An 18,983-nucleotide genomic window follows, 5' to 3' on the forward strand; every position below is an offset into this window, starting at 1 on the left:
GTCACTGAATGAGACAGAAACCCTGCTTAGCAGCATCCTTGGCAGCGTCCACCTCCTCAATGAAGGCCTCATCCTCGACATGCTTGGGTGAATCGGCGCCGCAGGGACCGCCCCCGCTCAGGCTGAGCGGCCCCTGCGGGCAGGCTGATTGTCACCGTAGCGCCAGTGTCGATATCATTGGCGGTCTTACCGGTTTATTCTCCAATATCCGCTCCAATTCCAGCATTACGCTCGATGACAGGCGCGGCAGTAGCTAAAATTGATAACAAAACGAGTTAAGAAATTTGTCAATTGCGTGGGCAGACAAAAAGGCATTTCAAAACAACATAAAAATAGAAAATGTTTAGGGCTCTCTAGACTGTTTCTCACCTGCAGGGACTGCAGAGACTGATGCAGCTGCTCGGCTGAGGTGGCGCCCAGCAGAAGGCACTGGACGGGCTCGTGCTTGAGCGACCAGGCGATCGATAGCTGCGTGGGACTGCAGCCAAGCTTCTCCGCCAGAGCGGCCAAATCACGCAATCGATCGCAGTGGCGTCGCCCCTCCTCGATGCGATCCTTGCCCCAGCTGCCTTGCGGCGAGAGAGCAGCCTGAAAGAAGCAGCAGAGCAGCCGCGTCAGTGGAAGTCAAAGTCAAAGTGGCAATTTGCACCTACATTTCGATTGATCTCATCTTCGGTCCATGAGAAACTTTTCGTTTTGAAGGAGCCCTTGGGTAGAAAGATCTTGTCACCGTTCTGGGTGTCGCTCAGTGCCATCGAGAGGGGTCCCCAGGCCATGAGGCCCACACCGATCTTGTTGTACATCTCGGGCAGATAGAGTTCACACTTCTCGCGGCAGAACATGTGGTATTCGGACTGCTCGACGATCGGGGTAATGCAGTTGAACTGCCGGCAGTTGGTGTAGGCCTCCATGATCTCCACCTGACTCCATCGTGCGGTGCCCCAGTACATGGCCCAACCCTGCTGTATCACATAGCTCATGGCACGAACCACTTCTGTGGGAGAATCGAGGGGCAACGGAAGGGCGAGAAAGGGGATTACAACGATTGCTTCTTGCCACGCAAACTGGAGCTCCACTTCCACACTCACCCTCCATGGGGCACATGGGATCCGCCTTGTGGATGATGACAATGTCAATGTACTGCAGCTGCAGACGCTGCAGGCTGGCCCGCACGCACTCGATGATGTGTTTGCGCGAAAGGCCACGCTCCTCGGACCTGCAATGATGCATTAAGCATGAAGGATGAAGGATGAAGGATGAAGGACACTCGTCCGATGGCCACTCACTTGGTGCTCCAGTAGACCTTCGTGGTGATGACGTAGGCGGTACGCTTCCAGCCCGCACGCTGCAGTATCTTACCGATCTCCGTCTCGGAGTGGGCCTCTGAGATGTCAAACAGATTGATGCCGCTCTCGATGGCCAGCTTGAGTATGGCCTCCGCCTGCTCGTCGCTGACGCCCGGCGAGAAGACGGGCCAGGTGCCCAGGCCCACATTGGAGATCCTCAGGCCGCTCTTGCCCAGATTCTTGTAACGCAGCCCCGGCGTCGGTGTCGACCCATGGCGCAGCGGCAGTGCCGGATTCGAGCCGAGACTTATCGAGCGGCCTGCGCTCCACGGAATGTCCAGGTACATGGTCATCGTCAGTTCAAGTGCCGCATGGAAATGGTTTCGTGTTTTTTGTGGTTCAAAGGGAGCGGTTCGTTAGTGAGGCCTTCGCAATGGGGCTCGAGTGGGCTCGAGTGTGTCCGAGAAACAACCAAAAAAAAAAAAAAGCACAAAAACAAAACTAAAATAATAAACGTGCAAAAACCAACAGCAACGCAACAGCCACAGAAACAACAACGACAGCAAACAAAACGAGAAGGGACGTGTGAGACGCTTCTTACGCGTCACAACTTTTATACCCGGCACTCAGTACTACTTCTGCACCTTAGCGGTGTTTTGTCAACTTTTAAATATTTTCTTCATCTGTCATCTACATCTACAACACTTCTTACACCAACACGCTCCTTTAGCTAGCCGCCCTTCGGCAGAAGCAGAGGGCCGAGTGAAGCAGAAGCAGAGTGTGAATGAGAGAATGTGAAAAGAACAGCAAAAGCTGGAAAAGCGGGACAGGGTGGGTTTAGCCACTGCAAATTAATTTCTTCATTGTGGCCATAATATGGCCCAATTTGGTGATCTGATAGATATGGCATCATTCCCTACGGATGGCGTTTTTAGTTTTCTTTTTTCTTTAAAACTTTAGACTTTGGAGGTTTTCGCCCTTTTGCAGGCACCGCACACTGGTTTCAGTGTGAGCATACAGCAGTCCGGAGCCAAAATTTGGTGGCTCTAGCTCTTATAGTCTCTGAGAACTAGCCGACAAACAAGACGGACGGACGGACAGACGGACAGACAGACATGGCTCTGTCGACTCGGCTATTGATGCTGGCCAAGAATATATATACTTAATGGGGTCGGAAACGTTTCCTTCTGTGTGGTTACATACATTCACTTTGTGCACAAATACAATATACCCTATTTACTCTTCGAGTACCGGGTATCAAAATATTATTATGAATTGTGAAATAAGAGGGTCTAAGCAGGCTAAGCACTAAGCAGTGATTAACTAAACATTGCACCGAAGCACCAATACCCTGCAAATGCTGGCAAGATAAGGCTTTCTGGATAAGGTTATATTTTATCATTTAATTGAAATGAGAATGCTGAAAAGTTATACTGAAAATTCGATGTTTTCAGCGCTCAAATAAGTTCACGAAAATTGCCATGACTTAGTTTGTGGCAGGGTATTGGCCAGGGTATCAGCGGTGACATGCAATGAAAATGAATAAACAAAAGTGACATTCTTCTGTTGGTTCCTTCCTTCCTTCCTTTGCGTCCGTGCTGCTACCACCTGCCTGCCTGCTGTCCTTTGGCGAGGCATTTTCGCCGCAAAGTGCGTGCCTTCGGTGCGTGTTGTGCGTGCGTGTGGTGTGGTGTGGTGTGGCATGCGGCTTGCGGCTTGCGGTTCGGTGCCATTGGGAATGTACTGCCGACTGATGGTGTGGGAGTGTCAAAGTGTTTCAATGACGCCCACCGTCTCGCGGTTGGGTTTGGTTTATTTTTGTTTTCGTATAAACGGATAAAATACAGTACAACACTTTCCACCCTCCCCGAACCTTCCACTTATTTGTACAGCAACAAATAATAACCGATGAATAGTATGTACAAAAAAAAACACAAAAGAAACAGAACACAGAAACGGCGAGACAAAACTACACATGCAAAGGCAAAGACATTCAATAAATATCCATTAAGTGGAAAGGAAACAACGTAAATGATAAGCCTATTTGATAGTGAGAAATTTGATACCGAAATCAAGATGACCGCCCGTACCACTGAACTCCTCCATGCAGTCGAGTGACGCGATTGGAGCCCGGCACCTGCAACGACAAAGAAAAATCGAACAGATGAAAACAAAACAGTAAAGAAAATAACACAAAAGTTGTATTTAAAAATTGATACCTAATTATCAGGTTTGCTTTTAAGCAAAGTTTGATGGGTAACTTGTTCATTCTTTCTTTACATAAATGGAATTTGTGGAGCGGAGCATTCAATTCCGTTAAATTCTCTCCCCACTCCCCACACGCTAAGTCTTTATTCCATTCCGTTCCCTGTCCCGTTCCCTTGTTGCGCACATTACCTGTAAATTGTGACCGGATTCGAGTCGTCGCTCGTATTGTCCACATTGTTGTTGGGGTTATTGTTGTTATTGCTGTCATTGGTCGAGGGCGCAACTGCGCCGTTGCTTATCATCCGCTGTTGCTGCTGTTGCTGTGTCACAGCCGCCTGCGCAGTCGTTCCCGTTACAAAATTCAAATTTCCGCCTGGCAGTGCCATCATTATATGGCTACCATTCAGCATCGGCAGCGACGGTGGCAGCGATAATTGCTGCTGCTGCTGCAGCTGCTGTTGCTGCGGATGCTCCATGGCTCCTGCAATTTCCAGTGGCATGGGTATCGATGTTGCAGTGCCATCCACAACGTCGCCGCTCTCTCGCTCTGCTGCTCTCTCTGCGGCAGAGCTGCTGCCCTGCTCGTGGCCCAGCAGCAGCGGCGTTGTGGCATTGCTCGCGTCAAGCATGCTCTCCTGCGTGTGTGATGCAGCTCCAGCTGCTGCTCCAGCTCCTCCAGCAGCGCTGCCAGCTGCGGCAGCAGCCTGTGCTGACTGCGATTGCTGCTGCTGCTGCGCCGGCTGTTGCGGCGGAGCCTGGCTGCCGTCGCTATTCAGATTGCACAATGCCATAGACATCTCAGTAGGTTAATGGCTGCACGCAGGACGACTTTTTCTCTTTGCGGTTTTTCTTATTTTTTTTTTTAATTGTTTGTTAGACACTACTGGACGCCATTGCTGGAGATTAATTGGATTTCTTTTGGGTTTTATTTATACGACTAAAGCTGGACTACAAATCACAATGGAAATGTTTTTCTCTAGCATCATTAAGGCAAAGTCCAGTCGATAAAAGTTGCTGCGCTTTGAGAAATTAACAGAGTTAAGTGCCAAATATTGGAAGAACAATCATATTCCCATCGAAAGATAGTGCCAGGCATCTGTTGTCTCCGCTTTTAATGCCCAAACAAGCAGAAAAAAGCATCCGAGATATCTTGGTTGAAAAGTTTTCTCAAAAGTCCACGAGTTATTCCGCCCATCCACCACCCCCCCCACCATGCCGCCGCATGCGACGAAAACAAAACAAAAGCAAAACAAAACAAATGAAACGAAACGAAACGAGCAAAAGAGCACAACACAGAAGAGAGAGAGACAGGGCGAGATGCGGCAAAGTCTAAGAGAGCGAAAGCTTTTCACCACACTCACTCGCTCAAGAGAGCAGCAGCGGCGGTGGCGATGGCGGCGTCGGCGGCGTCGGCGGCGTCGGCGTCGGCACCGCCTGCAACTTTGTCGCATTCCATTTAGCTTTGCATTTTATAGAGGGAGGTTCAATGTGGGTGGAGACTACATACCACCCGAAAGACTTGTAAACATGGTCTAAACAGTGTCGTACATTCAAAATACTCATACGAGTACTCGTATTCGTACTCAGACTCAGACTCAAATGCTGCTGCTAAGCATATGGCAGTTGAGGATTTCTCCTACACATATCCAAGAGCAGAGCATAAGACCAAGAGAGCATAGCAGAAATAGACTACGCCTGCTGTTGTTCAGCCGTTCATCTAATCCGCCGCGTGTGTACATAAAGATATATTTATATATAATATGCATTGGCAGGCAGATGGGCAGATAGGCAGACAGACAGCATTTGATTTCCAATTATCGGCTGGTGTTTAATTATAGCCCCTAACCTTGACAATGATTCCCCAAGGCAGCGAGGCAACGAGGCAACGAGGCAACGAGGACTGGCTGTCAATACCACAGTGGATTGGGGATTTGGTTAAGCGAGCTTCACAGAGCCCGCCACTTCATGCCACTTCATTAGTGGCAAACAAACGGACAAGTGAATGTGTGTCCGTCCGCCTGCTTGCCTCTCCTTCCTTTGCCTCTGGGCTTGCTTTTCACCATGAACTCTTGACATTTATGCAATGCTCAGCCAACCCACCGGTAAGCCGTTTCAAGGGGAGGAGTTGCTTCGAAGTACGAAGAATGTTCTTCACTCCAGCATAGCCTACTTCTGGGATCAATGGCCACTTGGCGTTGCTGGATCTCCCACCTCACCGCGCACCCCCCTCCGCAGCTTGTCTCGCAAAGTTTGAAGCAGAACAAGTGCAAAAGTTTTGCAGCTCAATAAATACACTCACACGTGCCATGCCCCAAGAGACACAACACGCAGTGACAGCTAATCTACGACTTAAACTTTTAGTCACCCGCACACGAGGCACACTCATCTCGAAAGCTCTCTTGTTATCCTTGCTTATCATCAAGCACAAGTGTGAATGATGGAAGGAAGGTGCTGTGACATTTATTTACGCTTGCATTAAGATTATCGGCAGCCCGTGGATGGATCAACCTTAAGCGTTCAGCCATGCGGGAGATGGCAAGAGGCAAGAGGCAAGAGGATGATCATCAGATTAAATAAGGAAACACCCTGCTAAGCAGCACTTAAACTTGAATTGAATTCTGATTAATCTGCCATTTGCTAGTAAAAATCGAGTGCAAGGGCTATCAATTTATCAGGGACATGAAATTATAGCCATTTCGTGAGAATTATTTCAACGAATACTTTTATGGCTGCTGCTCCATTAGCTGATTAGACAGTACTTGAGCTCTATCCTCTTCCCTTGTGCATTCCGAGTGCATGCCACATAACAGCCATGGCTGGAATGGCGGATGTGGCAGGGGGGGGGGGGGCAGGGAAACCACAGCAATGCAATGAAATTGGAATGCAGCAGACGGCAGATGACAGAAGTAGCCCAACAAATCAACGGACTGACTGTGCAAACATGCTTGTGTCTGTGTGTACACATGACAAATCAATGCTTCATCGCGTTCATCGCTGCTACAGCAACAATTGTAACGGTGTGTTTGTGTGTGTATTTGCAACGGTATATTTCCGCTGGGTCGCTGAAATTGTCGCTGAAATTCTTGTGTCTGCACTCAAATCGAATCACTCACGATTATCTTTTTTGCTGGCTGTTTGTTTTTTGGCTCGTTCCGCTGACCTTGACACGACAGAGAACATGCACAGAGCAGCACATGCCGGAAGGGTCACTGTGGGGCTGTATGACCAACCCCGGTCAAGGAAGAGAGAGACAGAGAGAGGGAAGGCCTCAAGCCTAAGCTGTTTACAGGCTTATTAAAGCAACTGCAGCAGCAGCAGCAGCAGGCGAGGCAGAAGCAGAAGCAGAAACAGCAGCAACAACAACAGCAACGGTTACCGTTCCCAGTGTCAGCTGCTGGTTCTCAATTATGCGCCTTCCCCTGTGCACAGACCCAAGAACTAGAAGCAGCAGAAGCAGAAAAAAGAAACTCATAACTTTTGCTGATGGAAGATTCTGATACCCTTTGAGGCTAAATTGTTCCAAATTAAATTGCTGCAACTGGATCAGGATATACAAATATAAAACCAAAACTGTTCTGCGATCAATTTTTCACATAGAGGTGAGTCTGGGACTGAGTCTGTTTGCAGCCAGAGCGCAACTGCAAGCCCCTGGCAGCAAAATAAGCAAAGCATAAACCGAGCTGCACTGCCGCACAAATCAGTATACCCATTATGCAGCGAGGGTAGGTAGTGGGATGGGGTAAAAAAACACCAAAAAGAGAATCACAAAGCGAGAACAAGAAAAGTGCAGAGAAGAAGAATAAAAATCCAATTTGATGCACTTCGCTGCTGACTTTCCCCTGGCACTGTGGACGGCATCATCCTCAGGCTCAGGCTCAGGCTCAGGCTCATCAACATCATCATCCCACATGCAACCTTGACTTGCAACTGCAACATGCATGTGCATGTTACCATTTCTCTCTGTGTGTGTTTGTATTCATGTGGCGGCTTAGAAGGGTTTCGAGCCATAGGATAAATGCGAGAGGCCACAGCAACAAAGCAGCCCAATTGGAATTCCGTTTTTGGCCGACTCTGCCACTTGCGCAGCACGTAGCCAAAAGTGCAAATAATAATATAAATATGTATCAAATACGAACACACACACACACACATACGTGTGTGTTCGTGTGTTAGAGTGTGAGTGGATGTATTTTCTTGTTTTTTTTTAACAACCGCAGCATGGCGTGACACCAACACCGGTCGATATGCCGCATTTCTCTCTCACTCTCTTCGCTCTCCGCCGCCGACGCCGTCGTTTGGAGGGGCCTTCCTTTGTGGGCAGGAGAGAGTACAGGAGAGCTGCTGCTGCTGCTGCTGCTGCTGCTGCTGCTGCCCTGACCCACTGACTTGATTCCCAGAGTGACCGGCCTGCGTCGGGCCTATGAACATGCGGGCATACGAATACACGAGCGAATATGAATAGCAGTGGAGCTGGGAGCACGGGGAGATGTGCATTCGAGTGTGAATAAAACATTCGATAATCGATAAGGAGGAAGGCAAGGAGCAAGAGGAAGGATAAAGAATGAGGCATGAGGAAACATCCATGAAGAATGAGGATTAAATAAGGATGAAGAATGAGCAAAACGGAAACGATGGATATGGAAAACCCAGATAAAAAGTGAGGGAAAACGCATGCAAACTGAGGATACAACGGATGAAGAATGTTGAATAATTGAAAAAGGGATACAAAACGGATAATAGAATCAGAGATCGATAGCATTGGTGGTGTTTTGTCAAATTTTAAATATTTTCTTCATCTGTCATCTTTATGGGGTCGGAAACGTTGCCTTCTATGTGTTACAAACATTCACTTTGTGCACAAATACAATATACCCTATTTACCCTTCGAGTACGGGGTATAAAAAATCAAGTTTGGTGATCAAGAATGAGCGGAAAGAGGGATGAAAAATGCGCAAGAAGAGATCAACGATGCGGGGAAGTGTAAGAACAGGAATAGAGGCAGAAACTACCAAGGGATAGGGACAACTTATTTTGGGGATAGCTGATAGTTCCACAAACAATCCACACAAAGTGGATGAAAAGAGTGGGGATAAGTTGGTGCGAATAAACGGAGACCCACTCGAATTTGTCTCCATCACCGTCAAGTATGAAGGATGAACCAACCTAAAAGGGACACAGGATGTGCGATGTCAAGTATGAAAGGATAAATTGATGAGGGCAAAAACAGGATGCCGGAAACAGGATACGGGACACGGAATATGTGGCCCACTCGCTGCAAGATGTTTGCAGATGGCTTTCGAGGCTAACCAAGTGGTGGCTGTCTGTGTTTGGTTTGCCAGTAGATGCTGATTGGCCCTGACCAATGCACAGAAAATATCCTATCCTAGTTGGATAGGGGGTCTCTCTCTTATTCCTGTGACTGGACAAAGTACAAAGCAAACTCCCTACCCGTGCTAATTGTTTTATTACGATCGTTATGCAACTACCAACAACTACCAGGCCAACCGGGCAACCGGCCAGCTCATATCGCAGCCTATCGGCAGGCCGGATCAAGTGACACGTGGCATGTCATATCGAAATTACATTTCTCACACGAATTTTAGCAGCCAAAGGGACGGCTCGGCGCTCCTGCCCTGCCCTGCCCTGCGCCATAATGGCCAAATCTTTTGGTTGCATTATATTCCCATCAGTGGCGGCGACGGAAGTGAATCAACAAGGTTAGTGCAGACATATTGTGCCTGGGGCATGGGGCATGGGGCAGGGGCAAGGCGAAATGGGCATTGCGTTTAGAGGTTTATCGATATGAGAACACAGCCAAACATCAATAAACACACACGATAAAAAGCACACGACCAAAAGTGAAGAGAAGTGAGAAATACCCTTTAGCTGGAATAAATAAAGTGCCAGACATGGGTATAATCGAGATCTCCAGCAGCCCAAAAACCCAAAGAAGTTCCAGCATTATTTGTACTTAATTTGTGCCAAATATCTTTATAATTGTATGAAGAATGTTACAACTGGAACAACTAGAAACTTTACTTCATCTGAAGGATTGGTTCAACTCTCTTTTTAGTAAGTGCCAGCATACCCTCTCTCTCTCTCTGCCTCTTCCTGTCACTGGGTATTGGCCAAGGCAAGTGGCGTGACTGGGTAATTGCTTACTTACTAAACACAATTTCTCTTGTTGCTGCTGTTCCTGTTACTCTTACAGCTACTGCTTCTGTTTTGGCTGCCTACTGGCTACTGGCTACTGGCTACTGGCTCGATTTCTGTCTGGCTCTAGTGCAATTCACACGACATTAAAGTTCAGCACGCGGAGTTATTGAACCAATTGTTGTTGCTGTTGTTGGTTTCTCTTATATTTTGTGTTCTGTTTGTTTGTTTGTTTGGGGTTTTGTTTTCCTCCAAGGAATTTCCGACAGAAAAACACATACACGACGCAAATCCGCAGGGGAACACTGCTGCCTGACACCGTGGCACAGATGTTGCTTGCCCCTCCTCCTGCCCCACCCTGCTAATGTTTTGTGGGGGAGGGAAGGGAATGGCAGTATCCCCAGCAGGGCTCTTTGCTCAGAGTTTTGATGTGTGTGTGTGTGTGTGTGTGTGCCAGAGAGACTCCCATTGAGATAAAAAGACTAACCCATATTTGGTTTCATGGCTGTAGATGGATTTCAAAATACATATGTATTACATGTACAATGTATATTATGTACAAATACATAATGCAAAAACACAGTGGGAGGCATGAAGTCTCCTTCTGGCAAGAGTCATGTTATCTGGATTACTTTCTTGGGGCTGAGATGTGTAGATTTGTTCCAAATTCTACACGCAGCCCGAGGATTCAATTCCGCCCCAAAAGCTGTTCTTACGGAGAGTTCTGCTCAGAAGCTTCCATGGCATATATTTAAATCAGCAATTTTCAATGTTCAATGTTCAAGAATTGAATGATTTTTCGTCTAGATTCACTCCATACTTAAGATACTTATCACAGCAAAAGTATGTCCATGGTAGACTCAAATTCAATATCCAATTGATATTTAAAAAAGGCTAAAAAAGAATACGATTATGCATTTATTATAATACGCTTCCCCCTGGCAGGAAACGATCCAGCTGAGTGCCAGACACCATATTGTTGGGACCATGTTTACGAGACGAGCACATGGCCTCATCCTTGGCCTCTGCCTCATCCTTGCCCACACAGCAATCAGCTATAATCATAATTGAAATAGCATTTAACACAGTTTGAAAGCAAAGATCCCACAGATTCAAATCTCTTTTGGCACTAAACAGACAACAGGAATAAAAAAATGCAAACAAATGTCACGCGAATTTCGATTCGATTTCGAAGAGCACACAGAATATATATGTATATATTGTCTATATCTGTCTTTGATCGGTTGGCACTTTCGTTGGCTATAGCTATGGGCGTGTTTCGTCTTTTACAATTATTTATAAATTATTATTAAATAATTTCGTTCAATAGTCGCCGCCTCGGAGCGCGCGCGACGCGTCGGTCTGGCACGCGAAACACGTAACACCGCAATGAAGACGGCAGGCAGAGCAGCAGGCACAGACGGAAAGGAAAGCGCAAACACGAATATTTTTCGGGCCCCGCAGCCGAAAACCGAAATCGGGAAAATGGCAAAACGGCTAAAACGAAAATTGCAAAATGCGACTACGACGACGACGACGACGACGACGACGACGACAACGACGATGGCCAAAAGGCGAAAGCAGTGGCAGTATCAAAGGCAAAAACCTTCGGCAGAAGGCAGGCCAGACACTTGGGGCTACCGTAACGGCAACGAATGACACACACACAGAAAGAAAGAGAGATGCAGAGAGAGAAAGAGGAAAGAGTCAAGAGAGGCAGGGGGAGAGGGAGACGACAGTGGCTACGACAAGTGCACGTGTTATTTCGCCAAATGAAGGCAACAGAAGAGAGACACAACAAAACGAAAATAAAACATGACAAGGCGGACAAGGGAGAAAACTTTCAGAAGCTCGAGGCGCCAAATATGCCCTTCAATGAGAGTGTACACCACAGCGAAGGGCCAAGATGCAACGACGCAAATCTCTTTAAGAATGGAATAAATATATTATTCAGAGATAAGCACCCAAAGATCGCCTTTAATGTATTTGTACGACCTAATTATACAAATATTATTGTGTAATTATTACAGAATGGATTTTAGGGTATTTCCACCCTCGACAATCAAATAGTTTTAACCGATAAAAGGCCAAAGAGAAAGAATGAGAGAGAGAGAGAGAGAGTGCGTTCAAGAGAGCCGCAATGTTTGGAGCGCGCGCAATTTTGAGAGCGGATAATGTGGAGCTTTTTTTTCGGCTGCTGCTGCTGCTGCTGCTGGCTATCTGTTTTTGTGGTGAGTTTCGGAGGGGAGCTGCGACCGACGCACGTGTCCCAATTTAAAAAGCCCACCCATCAATAAAGCCGCCCAAGCTGTGGGCAGGCCAGCCCGGCCCATCTCTTCGCTCGCTGTCTTCTACATTTCCATTTCCATTTCCAGTTCCGTCTCCTACTCTTCGCTTCCACATTGTACTGCTACGTCCCTCTTTTGTCTGCTGCCTGCACCCTCTTCAACGACGGGCAGCAAATTGGCTAGCTGTTGGCCCGCCCGGCATCCTGCTCGCTCTCCATGTGTTTGCCTATTTGTGCATATGTGTGGAAGAATATCTATGCGTGTGTCTGTGTGTCTGTGTGCCTGTGTGTGTGTGTGTGTGTGTTTGTACGTTCAAGTGTGCTGCAATGAGAATTCATGAGTGTGCGCCCGTCCGTGTGTGTAGATAGATGGGAATGCGTGTTTTTTATGAGATTGCCATTTTGGCTTTCGGGTCCCAAGTCTCGCAGTCAGTCAGCCACTCGAGTATTCCCAACACTCCCGATGATGTAAATAACTTCGATGTCCTTACACCCACACACACACCCACACAAAACATACACTTACAAGTGTTGCGGCACAAATAAATGCGTCTTTTCCGGGGGGTCGATCTTCAATGTTTGCCTAAAAGTAGGCCTCGCATGCCTCGCATGCCTCGAAGTTGTTGCCCCAATAAGCAGGCAATACTTATTTTTGTGATAAAAAATTATCCATAGAAATTCATTTAAAAATAACTTGTTAAACAAAATTTCAATTAAAGTAATTTAAATTAAGAAAAAATTTAATGAAATTATCCTTTCAATTGGTTAATTTGTTTTTAATTTGAACTATTATAAAAATCATAAATTATTCATAATTTTTTTCCTTTTGTTTTGGTAATTTAATTCCTGGCATATTTTCCTCTATTGATTTATTGATATAAGATGATTCATGATAGAAGAGGGAACGTCATTCTTCCTAGAATTAAACCCTTTGCAGCATTGCAATGCATTGTCTTGAGTTTCGCTGAAATCGGCGTTAAAATCTTCACATGCAAATGCCTGGGCTTGGTACCACGCTCCATCTTGGTGCCAATTATGGGGCTTAGCCTTAGCCTTTTTTGGTTGTCTAAATATGATAAAATGTGCTAGACGGTGCCGGGTATGCATGTATTTGCACAGCATTTGTCTGGTATAAATCAGGTAGTTATAAGGATTATTTGAACATAAATGTGTGGCTTTTAATGACGTTCTGTTGGTTGTACTTCAATTGGAATTATTCTGTCAAAGAATATATGTATGTGGAAAGAAAGATAAATTGTACGAGACTATAAATCAGCATGCAATTCCTTAGATTTCAACATTTTTCCTGATTTATCTTTGCAACGGAGACAGTTCTGTTTCCGTTTTGGCAGCTTCCATTATGGCATTGTGTACCCACATGCATCTAGACCACGTCACCGCCTTGGCCTATGCATTGCACTGGCAAGTGGGAAACGAAAGTGCCAGCAGTCACACTGCAGCACAAACGATGACGATGACGATGACGATGGCAGCCTGCCTTGCCGACACACACTCATGGCCGTCACATGAATAATGAATGAAATGCGAACAAGTCATTTGCAAAAGGCCATTAAACACTCTCGCTCTCGCGTTCGCTCCCTCTCTCTCTCTCTCTCTCTCTCTCTGTGTGTGTAGAGTGCTCTGTGCATAAAGGGTGTGCACATTAAATTACATTAAAGCACACTTAGCGGAGGCAAATTTGGCAAAATAACAAAAACACTACAAGCATTCCCCAGGCAATTATAAGTCACTTACTCTGTCTGACTGATTAATTGATGAGCGTTGAGCTTTGAGCCGTGTGCCTTGGGGCTTGAGTGTTGCTATTTACGAGTATTTTCGCGAATTAATACACTTTATGAATATTGGCCAGAGAGAGAGAGAGAGAGATGGATCGACCCAAACACAACTCCGATCCGTTGCCAACGAAAGCGATGCCGGAACTGCAGACCAGAATCAAGGCAAAGCAAAACGATGGCAATTGCTACATCTAGACAGTCAGGCAGGCAGGCAGACAGGCAGGCGGCAAGCGATTCAAAGCTTGGCCCTAATGAAAAATTAACCATTTTAATTTGAGGCCAGACTGACAATATATAATTGCAGCTGCTTCTGCTGCTATTCAAATCAAATGGTCGTATTTCTCAAAGCTAACTCCGCCTCCGCACACCACATATCGAGAGAAGCTCTCTTTCCGCTGTGCAGTTTCCTTTCGATTTCGGTGGATGAGACTTCCCTGCCCGGTGCACATCCAGCATTCTTAATTATTCACAAGAAATTAGAGCACTGGGTTGGCTGCAGCAGCAGCAGGAACAGCAGAAGAGAGAGGGAGCGGGAGCGAACGCGCTCTCAGATTTATTTGTCAATTAAGAAAATGCCAAGGAGGCTTGCAGCGGAATGTTTGCATATGCATAAGAAATACTTTCGCATAGTTTCCGCTCTTGTTGCAAAGTTACAAGCGAGAAAAACATGACTCCAGTACCAGTATGTTTCTGGATCTACATATGTATGTAAGCATTCCCCAGAAGAAAAGAGTCCTTCAAAAAATATGAATTGAAAATTTAAGGGTAATTAAATCCTAAACATAAATATGAACTCAAATCATAATTTGCACTTTTCAAAATTTAAACAAATATAAATTAAAAAAATACAATTATTTCTGTATTTGTTTTTATTTAAAAAAAACTCACCAGCCGCACCGCAGACTATTCCCTTGCTAAAACAATGACTTAGGTACGGATTACGAGAACACTGCGTATACTTGATATAATGGGAATATCAAATCTTTCCACATTGATACAAGTAAGACAGTTAACATTATTATTTAGTAATAAAATACGCTTAGGGACATTCAAAATGATTTACAATTTTGTAGGTACCATGCGGCGTATACTTGACTTTTTGAAAATGGAAACCAAAAAAGTGGACTATAAATTTCGTGTGTGGTTCGTGTCTCTGCTAGGCGCAGGTTGCGATTTTTGCATTGCATTTGGTGTGGCCGTGCAACGAGAAATGCAACAGAAAAACTGCCACACTGAAAGCTTTCTCTCTGCTACTGGCTTTCAGTCGTCGCTTGGTGCATTGCAAAGCTTTCTGAGCGGGGGAGAAACAAAGAGAGAGAGAGAGAGTGGGAGAGAGCCAGAGAGAGCAGTGGAGCGAAAAGTGTGGGCAAGTGGAAAATCTCCGCCCCCTGACCTTAGGCAAACGGTTGGCCCGAATGCTAACGAACGCATTTCGTATTATTCGAGTCAAAGGCAAATGGTGTACGGTGGCGGTGCGGCAGGGTGACGGGAGTCGAGTGCAAACAGTGTAGCAGAAAAGTCTTTGCACTGTGCAAACTATTTTCTGGTTTTGTTTGAAGAAAAGCTTTTATCTCGTTTTAAATGCAATGGATATTAGATCATGTTTAATGACCACTCAACAGTGTAATCAAATAAATAGATATGGTAATAAATCTTCTTTAATGTTCTCTTCCGTGGAAACAATTTATTGACCCACTGTGTGTGTGTGCACTAGGTATTTTGCGCTATCTAAAATGCGCATATAAAGCATGTGTATGTGTTTACATATATGTAAATCATTTCGCAGCAGTCCCCATAAAAGCTATAAGTAAATTATTCAACAACGAGTATGTGCACATGTTCCCGCGGGTTATAAACAGCAAAATAAAACATGGAATTATCACCATATATGTACATGGGTACCTATAGATGTACCTATTATAGAGCGAATATCAGTGGATACCAGTGATGCCAAATAGATGCATTATTGGTCACTCAGATTCTGGCATTTTGTGTTAACTTTTAGGAGCCACAAATCACTTGTTTCTAGGTCCAGAAACTGTGGTCAATGCTCCTGGATTTGTCTCTTTTTTACAAAATAAATCACCTTTCAAAGATGTTCTAACTATCAAAAATATGCACATTATGCATGCCACAGAGCGAACACCCCCTTGAGGCAACGTACTACTGTGTCAAAAAACAAAGCACGCGATGGACTCTTCAACAATTCAAAACAAATTGAATAACGAGCACATTGCGAAATAATTGTATGTTGGTTGGCCATTATTAGCTAATGTCATTTATAATAGTCACAGGAAATAGATTTAAATATTCATATGGCATAGGCAATAAATACTTACATGATGCGATGGTAGGCATCCAGCTGGTTTTGTGCACATGTCACGGACTGCTCGGACTCGGTGGAATCATCGCGCAGCGTGGCAACGCCGAGCGGCAAGATGGGAATGATTGCAGCTGTCGCTGCGGCAGCTGTTGCCGGCGGCCCCGCCAATGTCGTCGTGTGACCCGTTACCGCTGCTACCGCTGATGTTGACGCAGACGCTGCTCTGCCTGCTGTTACTGCGACCCCGCTGACGCCTGCCGCAAAGCTCTGATGGATGGACGATGATGATGCTGTGCTCACAAGCTCCTAATAAAGGAAATAAAATCAGCATAGAACGGATCAGCAGGAATGAGGCATGGCAGTGCAAAGGAATGGTGCAGTATATGACAGAGCACAAGACATGTACAAAGTATGAAAAAGAGAGAGAGAGAAAGAGAGACGTAGAGAGAGAGAGAGAGGGTTGGTTGTGGGGGGGGGTGTGGGAGTAAATCTATGCAAAAACCTTGATCTCTGCCGATTCCGGTGTGGAGTAACGCTTGCGCTCGTAGTGGATTTCTCGCTCAATGGATCGGCTACGAAATGCTGGCGGTATACAGCGATCCGGTGGCGGGGTCTGTAGCTTAGGTGTCACGGGTGTATTGCTGCTCCCACTGCCGCTGGCCGTTGCTTGCTGCTGCTGCTGCTGCGTGGACTGTTGCTGGTGCAGTTGCAATTGTTGGCGCTGCTTCTGGGAAGTGGATGCTGTTGGTGGACTCTTTTCGCTGGGCGTATAATGGTGCGACGACGACGATGATGATTGCTCTTTCAGCTCCTTTTGCTCCTTCTCCTTCTGCTGCTGGTGTTGGTGCTGATGCTGCTGCTGCTGGCGCTGCTGGTTCTGCTCCTCGCGCTTCTGCTGACGCCGTATCTCAAAGTCCAGCAAGCGTGCCTCCCGTTGCTCCTTGTCGCGCTGTTTGCATGCAATTGTTGCAAAGTGCATTCTTACTATAAATTGTTGTTTGTGTATTAAGCCGCCATGTTATCGGGTTATCGGTTATATTTTAGGTTATCATTAATCGGTAGTTATCGGTTATGCTTTTTGCTTTTTGTTTTCTTTCTGCTTTCTGCTTTGCGTTTGTTAATTGGTTATTACTTTTTGTTCGGCTAATTACGCGCTTGTTGACACACACACTAGCACACGCACATACTGAGAGCGACTCAGCGATTGACAGAGACAGAGAGAGAGAGAGAGAGAGCGACTCAGAGCGGGAGCGACACACACACACTCACCTTGTAGTTGATGGCGTCCTGCTCTTCCTTTTTGGCCTCGCGCTCGTTGCGCTGTCGATCGCGTTGCTTGTCCTCGTCGCTTTGTGCGTTTTTGCTGTCTGCCAGAGAAAAGAGAAAGCACAACAGAAGACAAGAGAGACAGAGAGAGAGAGAGAGTGGAAGAGAAAGAGAGACAGAGAGTCGAATGTTCAAGCTGATTTCAATGTTTGGCATTTTTTGAATTTGGTTTTCATTTTTCTTGTTACGGTATTTGTTACTGTTATTTTATGCGAAGCGTTTTTCGACAGCATGCTGAGAAAATTACTCCAAAAATCTTTACTAAAAATGGTGGGTGGGGGGAGGGGGAGGAAAACGAGCAGCATGCTATTCAGTATTCACTATTTACATTTACATTTGCAGGTTTACATTTACATTTGCAGGTTTACATTTACACACACATTTACATACAGATGTAAAATACATATACATAGGTATCGCAGCATCTGCATCTGCATTTGCATTTGCATTTGCATTTTGTGGATTATATCAAGGCCAAACACCACAACATCGAGAGAGCATGCCCATGTCCATACCGCACCCTGCCCCTGCCCCTGCCCCTCACGCACGCAAGCAACAAACACAACAAGCAGCAAATACCACGCACCAAAATACTCCACGGCACACCACGACACACCACACGCCACGCCACGCCGCGCCATGCACATCAAATCGCCTGGCACGAAGTTTGTGTGTTGTGTTGTTGGGTGTTGTTGTGCGTGTGTGTGTGTGTGTGTGTGTGTGTGCGTGTGGGGGGACATATTCCATCTCTACTTACACTCCGTCTCCTGGTTCTGGCCACGTCCGCGTACGGCCATTAGGTAGCGGCTCAGCTTGCGCGGCGGCGACATGTTCTCAGTTCTCAGTTCTCAGTTCCCAGTTCGCAGTTCTACCCAGGCCAGGCACAGGCCAGACGCTGGCAAAGACCCAAACGACACTGACCCGAACAAAAACGGCGCACGGCCGGGCCGGGCCGGGACGGGGACTATCCCAATTAGTCGTCGCTGCGTTGCCTTGCCTCTCGTCGCGTCGCGTCTTGTCTTTCTTGTATGTTTTTTTTGTTTTTGTTTTTTTTTTGTATTTTTTTTCAGCGACTTGCGTCAGGCGATTATTAAGCTTTGGGAGAACCAAACCGTTTACACCCGTTAGCATACCGTTTAACCGCTTCAACCGCTTGAACGCGAGTAACTATGTATGTACATTCACACACAGCACAGACACACACCCACGCACACGCACACGCACACGGACACACGTATGTATGTATGCATTTGTAGTCGACACATACGGCGCATACGACGTTTGAGTGCATTCGCAGTGGGCCGCAAGAGTGTGCGCATACACAATGAGCAAGGTTAGCATGCAGCAGTGGGAGCCGCAGCAGCAGGAAGGAGAAGGACGTGGAAGAGGAGGCTGGAAGGATAAACTTGTTGAGCTCAGGGTAGCGCCACCACACACACACACACACACAAACTCAGAGACACAGGCATAATCACACACAAACAGACAGATAGACACAGAGGCTTGCGTTAGCCTTGACTAGAACCCGCTTGAACCGTTTTACCCGCTTAACGGTTCACCCGTTGTCAGATTTATCTGCGGTTAAACACGGCACATCGTACAGT

At 46.3% G+C, this 18,983-nt stretch overlaps 1 protein-coding gene across 3 annotated transcripts; it reads right to left on the reverse strand.

Annotated features, from left to right (window-relative positions):
• Window positions 1-111: 111 nt before the first annotated feature.
• On the reverse strand, window positions 112-18,495 carry LOC117588581 (voltage-gated potassium channel subunit beta-2-like). Of its 3 annotated transcripts, none has more exons than XM_034279986.1 (10): window positions 18,137-18,495; window positions 17,323-17,420; window positions 16,556-17,002; window positions 16,070-16,359; window positions 3,353-3,423; window positions 1,287-1,605; window positions 1,089-1,216; window positions 654-991; window positions 370-588; window positions 112-253 (listed from the first exon to the last, which is right to left on the reverse strand). In XM_034279986.1, exons 1-10 carry the CDS (start codon window positions 18,207-18,209, stop codon window positions 152-154), a joined length of 2,085 nt encoding a protein of 694 aa, XP_034135877.1. In that variant the 5' UTR covers window positions 18,210-18,495; the 3' UTR covers window positions 112-151. The 3 variants fall into 3 exon arrangements, with proteins under 3 accessions (XP_034135877.1, XP_034135876.1, XP_034135878.1); XM_034279985.1 differs by having other exon boundaries at window positions 654-994; window positions 18,137-18,487; XM_034279987.1 differs by lacking the exons at window positions 16,070-16,359; window positions 16,556-17,002; window positions 17,323-17,420; window positions 18,137-18,495 and adding exons at window positions 3,684-4,508; window positions 10,938-11,058 and having other exon boundaries at window positions 3,377-3,423.
• Between the last annotated feature and the right edge of the window lie 488 nt (window positions 18,496-18,983).

This window comes from Drosophila guanche, unplaced genomic scaffold, assembly GCF_900245975.1.
Source record: "Drosophila guanche unplaced genomic scaffold, DGUA_6, whole genome shotgun sequence".
NCBI classification, from domain to species: domain Eukaryota; kingdom Metazoa; phylum Arthropoda; class Insecta; order Diptera; family Drosophilidae; genus Drosophila; species Drosophila guanche.

Excerpts from the sequence above, each read along its gene's own strand:
- LOC117588581 (XM_034279985.1), bottom strand. The coding sequence starts at position 18,209 with ATGTCGCCGCCGCGCAAGCTGAGCCGCTACCTAATGGCCGTACGCGGA. Across the intron at positions 17,003-17,322 it reads AGGACGCCATCAACTACAAG|CGCGACAAGGAGCAACGGGA; the intron begins GTGAGTGTGTGT and ends GCATGCAAACAG. Across the intron at positions 1,217-1,286 it reads AAGGTCTACTGGAGCACCAA|GTCCGAGGAGCGTGGCCTTT; the intron begins GTGAGTGGCCAT and ends GCATCATTGCAG.